The sequence below is a fragment of the Pisolithus orientalis genome (genome assembly GCF_024613125.1).
Source record: "Pisolithus orientalis strain OTSU chromosome Unknown F5J12scaffold_21, whole genome shotgun sequence".
NCBI lineage: Eukaryota > Fungi > Basidiomycota > Agaricomycetes > Boletales > Pisolithaceae > Pisolithus > Pisolithus orientalis.
This window is the reverse complement of record NW_026260802.1, coordinates 276,709-287,378: the sequence shown is the minus strand read 5'-3', so window position 1 is coordinate 287,378 and position 10,670 is coordinate 276,709. Positions and strand designations below refer to the sequence as shown.

Genomic DNA, 10,670 nt, shown 5'->3' with positions numbered 1-10,670 from the left:
GTACATTTTACTCAGTATTCTACCTTGTCAATGTCCCATGCTCTTTTATTGTCTCTAGTGATGTTGCTGAAGGTCGAAGACTCTTTAGTGAGGGGAATGTGGAGAAAGGGGTGGCACTGTTTGAGAATCAACATGTTTGCAACTTGTTTTGTAGATGGGAAGGCTTTGGGATGAAGGCTTTCAGCCATGGATCAAATCTCTTTGTTCAACCACTTAGACATTAGACACATATGTACTCTAAGCTGTGGGTCTATGTGATATTGAACTCAGATAAAACTACACAATATTTTTTTGTAAATGACTGCCAAATCTATCACTATAGCATATGAACTCATGGTGATGGGACTTTGGACATTGGCACAATAGTGAATGGACTTGTTGTATTGGATGTTCAACAATGGTATAATGGTGATTGGGGTCTTTCCAGGAGTTTTTTTTCAAAAGTAGTAAGTGCTTGGGTGTTTGGCACTGAGTTCAAAAATTATGTGGTGCAAGTGTCTGGCTTTCCATATTGTTGATACCCTACATGTGCACAGACAACATGATGCTTCCCCATTGCTGCTACTCCTGTTGCTGTTGTGCCACTGGCAGCTGATCACTGAGATGTCCATGATAGTGTAGTAACATTGGGGCACTCAGAATAAGGCTTAGTAGCTGGGAGTATTAGGTAATTACAAAGGCCATCTACTGGTGTCACACTGTCACACTCAGACCATTTTGGGCACTTACTCAACACACCTTGCCAGAGTTATCTTGTGTCTGATGTCTGCGAAGATGTTCACTCTTCATTTCATTATGCATTCGTGCTTTTCCTGCTATTGCACATGCAGGCTCCTCAACCACTGACAACCACAACCTTGCAGCTGCAACATACCAAATGCTACTCTCATTTTCAGAGACACTCCCAATGGAAGCAGCATTTAAATGTCATGGACTCTAAGCCAGCACAGACATGGATCTTGACTGACATTGTATCTCTATGTGAAAACCCTTGGAGAGAGTCAGGCTCAATGAAACATTGTTCATGACCCCCTTGGTCTCTAGACTGTGAGTTAGCTTTGTGAAGATTGATATTTGATGTTGCAGCTTTGCTAATTGACATCAAAGCCTGTGCAGTACTTGCCACACCTTTACATAATACATAACAAATGAATGTGGTCAAATTTAGATGGAGAGAATTTGATGCACTGATGTTCCCAGTTTGACTTATCTTCATGGCTGAGCTTGACACTTGTGAACAAGGAGGATACTAGTTGTGCTCTATGCAGGGACCTGAAAGGCTGTGAACCCTGGGAACAAATTCAGCCTACTATTAGATGTTGCAATACAGTCATAAGAGTCCTGGTTCACTTCAGTCTTGTCTTGGTCTCCTTGAAATTTCTTCCTGACTTGTCCATCATTTCTGCCCTTGCCCTAGGATATGCTAGAAGAGCAGACAAATTTGGAACACCCCACTCTCACCCCAGCTGCTAAGATTTAAACATGCCAATCAAGAAGCAATATGAACTTTCTACCACAGACATAACACACTGACAGGTTCCAGGGTACATCTCAATATATTGCACATTGACACCTAACATTGTTGATTTCTCAAGATTCATCTGTGACAATTACTAATTTTTCCACACCTAGGTCCATGCTCACTGACTAGCTCCATTTTTGCCACACTGATCATCCTGACCCAAGAAACTTATGGTAGTAACTGGTCCCTCATTCTTGTTTGTTATGAAATAAATATGGTGCTTTCAGTAGTTGGTCCACTGTAAGCATAGCCACTGGCTGACATGCTGGCAATGATTGAGCTGAGCAGTAGTTCCTTGTCCATTCTTCACTGGAAATATAGCCCAATGAAACATGTGCAAGTGGTTCCATAACATCACTGTACATAACATAGGGTTACATATGTATGTCTCAAACAACTCTAGTAGTAGTACAGGGTTTCTCCCTTCAGTCTAATCCAGAAGTGTCATTGAAAAGCATAAGAATATCCTTTGCACAAAACTCAACAGAATGGTTGCAGATATCCTCTCCAAGCATCTTCCACTTGTCTGCATCTGCAATTGTGCACATAGTGTAGTCATGCTTAGGCACAACATATGGGTAGCCTGTGTGCCAAATTAACATTACTCATATAAAGCCCAGTGTGGGCCTGTCAAATTAATTAAGCCATGACACATAAACAGGCCTGAGGACCCAGAGTGATGGCAACATAAGAGTGGGCCCATGACAGAGCTGTCACAACTATGTGCAGGCCCTTCTGACATTTGGGGGATGCAGCATCACAACAAATTGATGGGCCTGTTGATGGTTTGATTGGCCAGATCACAACATATATACTGGCCTGTCCAGACAGTGTTACATCAAATGGACAGCCCATCAGACATATTATGGATTATGGTGCATGATATAGATGGGCCTGTCACCATGACATAGATAATATAATGTGGAATCAAATGGATGGGATAGTTGAGAGTATGATCAGGCAGATGAAGAGATAGCTACAGGCCCATCATCATATCATGGATGGCATTGAATCAAATGAAAGGACCCAGTGATGGTATGATCCAGCAGATCAACACATAAGGATGGGCCTGTCAATAGTATCATTGGATCATCAGGCAGGCAATGCATAAGGATGGGGCCATCACCAGGTGGTAGATAAGGTCGTGTAGAATGAATGGGACCATTGTGGGTATGATCAGGCATAGCAACACATACACATGGGCCTGTCCATCATATCTGTGTATTATGACACATTATATGAATGGGCCTGTTACTAAGGCAAGGATAATGTCACATCAAATGGATGGGCCTGTTGAGAGTGTTGGAGATATATTCTCCCCTGTCTTTTCTGTTCACTTTGGTACGATATTTTGACTGCTTACATAAGCCCCTAGAGCGCACACATACTGCAGTCATTACACTGTTCCCTCAGTAGCTTGGACACTACTGAGGGTAAGAACTTATTGTTCCTAGTATGTTTACTATACTGATATTCTGTAGACTGCCTACAGATATTTCTACAGAGAGTATGATCAGGCATAGCAACACATACAAATGGGCCCATCCATCATATGCATGCATTATGACACATCATATAGATGGGCCTGTCAGGAAGGCAGGGATGATATTGCATCAAATAGGCAGGCCTGTTGAGAGTATCATCAAGCATAGTGACATATACACATGGGCCCATCACTAAGGCATGGATAATGTCCCATCAAATTGATGGGCCTGTTGAGAGTATCATCAAGATTAGCAACACATACACATGAGGCCATCTGTCATATCCATGCATTATGACACTTCATATAAATGGGCCCATTGCTAAGGAATGGATAATGTTGCATCAAATGGATGGGCCTGTCAAGAGTATCATCAAGCTCAGCAACACATGCACACAGGGTCCATCTGTCATATCTGTGGATTATGATGCATCATATAGATGGGCCCATTACTACAGCATGGATAATGTCACATCAAATGGATGGGCCCATCAAGAGTATGATCAGGCATAGCAACACATACAAATGGGCCCATCCATCATATGCATGCATTATGATGCATCATATCGACAGGCCTGTCACTAAGGCACAGATCATGTCCTATCAAATGGACAGACCCATCAAGAGTATCATCAAGCTTAGAAACACATACACATGGGCCTGTCTGTCATATGCATGTATTATGACATATCATATAGACAGGCCCATCAACAAGGCATGGATAATGTCCCATCAAATAGATGGGCCCTTTGATGGTATGGTAAGGCAAGTCAATGCATAAGGATGGGCATGACACCAGGTGGTGGATATGGTCATGTAGAATGAATGGGCCCATTGAGGGTATAATCAGGAATATCAGCACATAAAGACAGGCCCATCACTAAGATGCAGATAATGTCGCATCAAATGGATGGGCATGTGGAGAGTATGATCAGGCTTAGCAACACATACACACAGGCCTGTCTGTTATATCTGTGCATTATGATGCATCATATAAACAGGCCCATCACTAAGGCATGTATAATGTTGCATCAAACAGACAGGCCTGTCACTAAGGCATGGATGATATCACATTACATGAATGGGCCCATCTATGGTGTCATCTGTGTGATCACCACATATGGATGGGCCAGTATATATGTTGTAGATAACATCAGATCAAATAAATGGAGCTGTTGACAGTGTGGTTGGGCTGATTAACATGTAAAAACAGGCCCATTGGCCATATTGAGGTATTATGATGCATCATATTGATAGGGCCATCAACATGGCATGAACCAGTTTAAATCAAATGGATGGGTCTGATGATGGGATGATTGGGCAGATCAACAAATACAGATGGACCCATAGCTATGTTGATAATAATGTGGGATCAAATGTATTGGGCCATAAATAGGTCGCATTGATGCAGCAGATATTCTCATGGCTCTGAGCAATCATAGGTGGTATTCCATGTGGTCTGTTGGAGGTCACATCCTGTGCATGGGATGGATGGCATAATGAATTGATTCTGCAACTTTGAGACCAGTCTGTAAGTCCTGATGCTTTCACCAATCTATTGCAATTACTATTAAGTAAGTGGTAATATGATTGTACTGTGGAAGTTACACATCACATCATCCATTGGCATTATTTCCCACAAAGTACCTCACACCAACAACTTCAACCTTACCTGCATCCATCTCAACAGTGCAATGAAGATCTACACCAAACATGATGAGCTCACAGCCACAGTGAAGTCCATCATCAAAATCATCAATTAGCAAGTCCTTGGAATGAAGGACTTGGCTGACAAGCTGAGGTTTGCAGCTTGGAAGGAGGCTGTGAGAAGGGTAGTGGAAGTAGTGGTAAGTCCAAATATCATCCCACACATTGCACCTCTGAGGAATATAGGATTCTGTGTGCAAAATTGCAAGGATGATGCATGAGATCCCACTCACCATCATTGTGGCCAAAAGGTTCTGCAAATGGCATGAGAGGGTTGGATGGGAGAACAAGGGTCTCCCATTTCTGAAGTGGAGACTAAGCATGCACCCAGACAAGGCCACCTTCAACAACCATCCATGGCTGCAGATGGTCGAAAGGCACTTCAACTTGCAGTGCATCAGCTTCAAGACATCTGCCTTCCCACCTGCTGCAGAACCATCATCAGAAACATTACCAAAGGTCATGAGTCATAAAGGCAAAGAAAAGGTGTCAGATGCTGAAGTGAAGGTGATGATTGGAGATGACAATGGGGAGGATGAACTGGCAGATGAGGATGCAGAGATGGGAGGGGATACTGTTCACTATGAGCCTGCTTGGGGATGGCCATCAATATGAAAAGTAGCCACTTCTGACTCATGCCAGCCCACTCATCTGTCTCAGACACCAAAACCTAAGTTAGTCAAGCAGGAGGAAGTTGATGAGTTGGATGAGGAACAGGATCAGGAGGAGGACATGGACATGGACAGGCCAGGTATGTCTAGCTGTCCAACACCTCAATCAACAGGGTGAGGCAGGAGTCAAACTGGCAATCAGGTCCATCCAGCAACAGACCCATCTGGGCCAGCTGCAGCTCCCAGTGAAAATCATTGTGACAAGTGTACCAACACCAATGTGCCCTGCACTCAGAAACCAATAGGTGCATGTCTGCAACTCCCTGTCTGCCTAGAGACAAAACACCTGCCACACCCTCACAATGGAATCCCTCCTGTGCATGAACCAAGAAAAGGTCTTGCAGCAGCCTGCACCCTGATGATGAAGATGCTAATGATGACAACAATGTGGACTACATGATGACCTGCCTGCAAAAGAAACCTCACACCTCCAACACAAGCAAACATCCTCCACAAAGCTGGTCCCACCCAGTTGTAATGATTCCCCATGGATGGCCTGGTAAGTACATGCACCCATTCCAGATATTGATGATAGATGATGATAAGCAAAGTAGACAATAGTTAGACCCTTAATAAAGTCTCAACTATCAAAGCTGATGAATGACTTACTGAGTGATGATAAAAATGCAAGCAAGAGGGGCTCTCTGACATCTTCTTCTTATTCAGCTATCTAAGTACAGTGATTTATATACAGTACAGGGGTGCTGCCTATGGAAAACAAGGTGCAAACACTTGGTAAGTGATTGGTAAGTGATAAGTAAGGAATGTAAGCCTTGGGTAATTGTCTTAGAAAACATTGGTAAGTATTGGTAAGGATAAGTAAGCCAAAAAGCAAAGAATCAGTAAGCAAGGTCAAAAGATTGGTAAGTATTGACAATAGGTGAGTAAAAGACAGTCAGAATGTCAAAGTATGAGTCAAGTAATGTCAGGAACTGGGAAAGTGCACTGGAATTGGATTAGGGGGAGGCTGTGCATGTCACATCTCAAAGAGATCATTTCTGGGCCAAAGTGGGATGACAGAGAGGCAGCACTGATCTGATGCCAATATGGTATGTCCAAAAGCAGACAGGGTGAGTCAGATGTCAACAGGGGTCAAGCTTTGGGGGTCTGTGGGGCAACAGGAGCATAGGGGATCACAACTTTCCCCCCCTAACTGTCCTCTCAGTGAAGCAAATAAAAACTTCATGAATGAGGCTCTGTTGGAAGAAAAGACAGAGGGGGAGCATCTTCTGCTGTATCTTGCAACAAGGAGGCAAGATGTGTGTCATACTCATCATGGATGTGATCAGGGAGAGCAGAGAACAGCAGATTATACTGTAGCTGTTGCAATTTTGGAAGAACAATGGACAAGACTGGTATGAAGACATTGCAGGGAGCAGGGAGGATGGATCTGTTGTATATTCTGTCTTTCATATTATACTTTCATCTGCATCCCACTTAGTATTATGGTGCACATTTGGCAATATTACATAATCATGTTCATTTTTGTACTCGAGTAGCATACTCACATCTCAGTTGGCTACTTAACCCAACTGAGTATATATTCTACAGGTTATGAGTCCTGTTGCTCACTAACTGGGAACCCATAGCAAAATGTCATTCACATCCAAGCTTGGAGATGATTTCCTTAAGGTCCCAAAGCTCTTGGCAGATGGAGAGAACTGGGTAACATACAAGGACAGGCTAATGTGGTCTTTGGATGCTCATGGGCTGCTCAGGTACATAGATGGTACTGAGACAATGCCAGTCAACCCCCAGGCTGGGATCTACTTGTGGTGGAAGTACATCAATGAGAACAAGATCTCTATCCCAAAGGTGCACAATGCCAACCTATGTGACATGACCAAGGAATCCATGATATGGCAGAATGAGGCAATCCCCACAGCAATAGCAATAGCAGATCTCTGGCAGCCAGAAGGGCAGTGCAGGTTCAACATTGATGACCTTTTTGAGGACTACCAGGAGTGGGTAGGGGAGAGAGCACAGTTGGAGGCTGAGAGGTTAGCCAAGGCACCATCCATGCACACCCAGGGCCAAGCAGCAAGAGGTGAGGGCCAAGACCATGCACCAGAAGACACCAAAGGAAACCCATCAAGAGGAGCTGCACACTTGACAGGGGAGGGCTCTGGTAGTGCGAGCAAGGGAAAAGGGAAGCAGAAGGTGCGCTCTACAGCCTTGACAACTCTGAGCATGCATGTTGACTTCAATGAAAATTCCACAGGCCACCAGTAAGGAGGATGAGCTGGCTGACAACATTGATGATGATGAGGGTGATGGTGAACCAGGTCCATCTGCAAAGGGACCTTGCACAGCTGGGGACAATGAGCCCTGTGAGATGTGTGCCCAGGCAAACCTCACATGCATTGGGGAGCCAGAAGCATCCTGCAAATGGTGCAGGAAGGCAAAATGCAAGTGCTCACACTCTCAAGGCATAGGGAGAAAGGTGAGTACTGCACAGGTGAAATTCCACAGGGGAATGAGTTGACACCACCTTCAGTGAAAGAACTCTGGTACCATTGGGGAGGCAGGGCCATCCCACAAACAAGTCAAATCATTTACAACCTTGAAGCTGGCCCCAGCAGAATCTGTGACCAAACCTGTCAAGAAGCTTACTCCAAAAATTCTGGCTCAAAAATGGCAGCCTGATCTGACCCCCACACACTCACCTTCACCAGATCCAGCCCCTTTGCCAGCACCCTGTCTCTTTTTCCACAGAGCCACTCCAATGCCCAGACCTTCATTCAAGCCCTCACCAGTCCCTGTCAATGATCCTCATGTGTCACTTCTGATCAATGAACCACAAGTCAAGATTGAACCATTTTTTGCAACTGTGACCAGTTTATTGGATGAACCTGGAGATGTCAAAGTGACAGCCCAGAGCAACACTCCATTGGCTGCAGAAATTCCAGAGGTTGAATACCAACATGAGTGGTCAACAGCGAACATCATTGAGTGTCTGCGAGTGGTCAAGGCAAGGGCCAAGGACAAGGAATTCAAGCTGGAGCAGGTCTACTGGCTGCTGGAGATGTTGTCAAGGTGGGTAACACATCAGATCAAGACTGTGTGGGCTAGATGGGAGGAGCTGCAAAGGTTGAAGGACAATCTCTGGGACCTGTAAATAGCATACTAGAGTCTGTGGAATTTTTTTTTTGTACTCATATGCTCCAAATTTGTAAGAGGTTTTCATGCATTGGTATTAGTACTACAGTAAGGGAAGGAAAAGTAAGACTTCTGAAGGAAGAAGTGTTGCAGAATTTCTTTTTTTTTTAAGTCTCTTTCATGTGAGCAGTGCAGAATTTATACAAGAGATGAAATGGGTATCAATAAAAGAAAGAACAGGGAAAGAAAAGAAAGGAGGTAGAGAGAAGGACAGGCTACTCATCTGACTCGTCCAAAGGGATGCCAGTGAGCATAGGGTCTGGGAATGCATCATCTTCAAGACAATCCAGGTCTTGTGAGGAAGTGCCAGTCAGCTGGGTGACTTCAATACAAGTGTTATTCTGCAGGAAATAGGGGTATAGGTGAAATGCAGTGAAGCAGAATTTCGAGATAGCACCATCTAATTCTGCAAGTATGTATGAGCTGCCTTTAGTGCATCTGATGACAATCATAGGCCCTAGGTAGCATGGTTTGGTTTTCCAGTTGAGTTCCAGTTTGATATGGGAATTCCGAATGAGGACAAGTGACCCTGGTTCAAAGTTAAAGTCTTTGATAGAATGTGCAAAACAGTTGACAAAATCCTTGGCTGAGGCAAAGTGGGATTTTAGGACCAGATTGTGGATGTGAGCAAGGTCCTCCAGGCATTTCTGGAGTTGGCAAGCATGGTGAGCAATGAGGTCTGTGGTTGGGTAAAATTCTGCCTCGAAAGGGGCTAAAAACATCACTTTGACCAGATCAAAAGGGAGTCTGGGTTCAACACTGTGAGCCATATAGAATGGAGAAAACCCAGTTGCCTTGTGGACCATAACCCTCTCTGCCCAAAATACCACAGGGGCTACTTCTGACCACCTTGATGCTTCCCCACTACAACTTTTTACCATCACCTCTCTTACATCAAAATGCTGCCATTTGACAACTCCATTAGCCTGCAAGTTATAAGGAGAGATGTGTATGTGACAAATTCTGAAGGTCCTGGAGAGCCAGTCAAGAGTGAGAACATATGGTCCCCTGTTATCTGTGACAATCTCTGCAACAGCACCCCAATGGCACAGAATCTGTTCAAAGATGAACTTTCCAATGGACTTGCCTGTCTCTGCATGAAGCATAGCCCATTCAGGGTAACTGGTGAGTGAACAGTGGGCTTGGGTGATGTAGTGAAACCTGTTTGACTTTGGCATTAAGAACATGTCCATGTATGCTTTGTAGAATAGGGGTTCTGGAATGGTGATGACTGGTGGAATATGTACATGATCTGAACAGTAGATTTGGCATTCATGACATGACTTGACATACCAGTGGATGTCCTGCTCTAGCATAGGCCACCAGAAATGAGTCAGCAAATGCATGTGGGTCAAGAAGATACCCTTGTGCCCTAGCTCATCATGAGCCTGATGAAGGATTCTGAGGCATTTGTGTGGGGCAACTACTAGTTGGTGATGTCCTTGAGGCTCTTTTCTCCACAGCTCTCCTCCTTTAACAAAATACCATGTGGCAAGACATACTAAGCTCTCCAATTCCCCTTCCTCCAATCCTTCTGGTGTCTTCCTTGTCTCCAAAAACTCCTTCACCACTTTTAACCTCTCCTCTTTCTGGATCACTTTCTCTGACCTTGGAATTTCAGTCTTGAGGATTCCAGGCATCAATTCTTCAGCAGTAAAGATACCTAGGCTCTGTGACAGGGTGAGAGATGAGTCTGGCATGACACTTGGGTTTCCCAAGGGGCAAGGTTGAGACTCGAAATGCACTTCCCTATGATTCAAGAGCTCAACTGTGAAAGCCCCACACTCATCTATTCAATCCTCATAGTCTTTGTCTCCCTCCTCATCCTCTTCTGCCCTCAGCCTCCTCAAAAGTCCATCTGGTGCTGTGTGCTTGTGTGCTGGAGTATGTATGAGCTTGAAGTCAAATAGAAGAATTCCAGCAATTCAACAATTTATGGTCGCATTAGGCTGTAGGTCAGGATTGTTAATCATCCCTTTTATGTACTGTGCATCCACCTTGACAACTAAATTCTGCATGCTGAAAATATAAAGCCAGATGTCATGCAGAGCACAGGATAGTCCAAACAACTCAAGCTTAGCTTGGCTGTAGCAGCATTCATGATCATTGAGGGTTATCAAGCTGAACC

General features: G+C 44.3%; 1 protein-coding gene across 1 annotated transcript; it reads left to right on the top strand.

Annotated features, from left to right (window-relative positions):
- Positions 1-6,976: 6,976 nt before the first annotated feature.
- F5J12DRAFT_894161 (uncharacterized protein) lies at positions 6,977-8,501 on the top strand (the record flags this gene model as incomplete). The annotated part of the gene is made up of 3 exons (XM_051747714.1): positions 6,977-7,543; positions 7,605-7,826; positions 7,887-8,501. 3 exons carry the CDS (start codon positions 6,977-6,979, stop codon positions 8,499-8,501), a joined length of 1,404 nt encoding a protein of 467 aa, XP_051598597.1.
- Between the last annotated feature and the right edge of the window lie 2,169 nt (positions 8,502-10,670).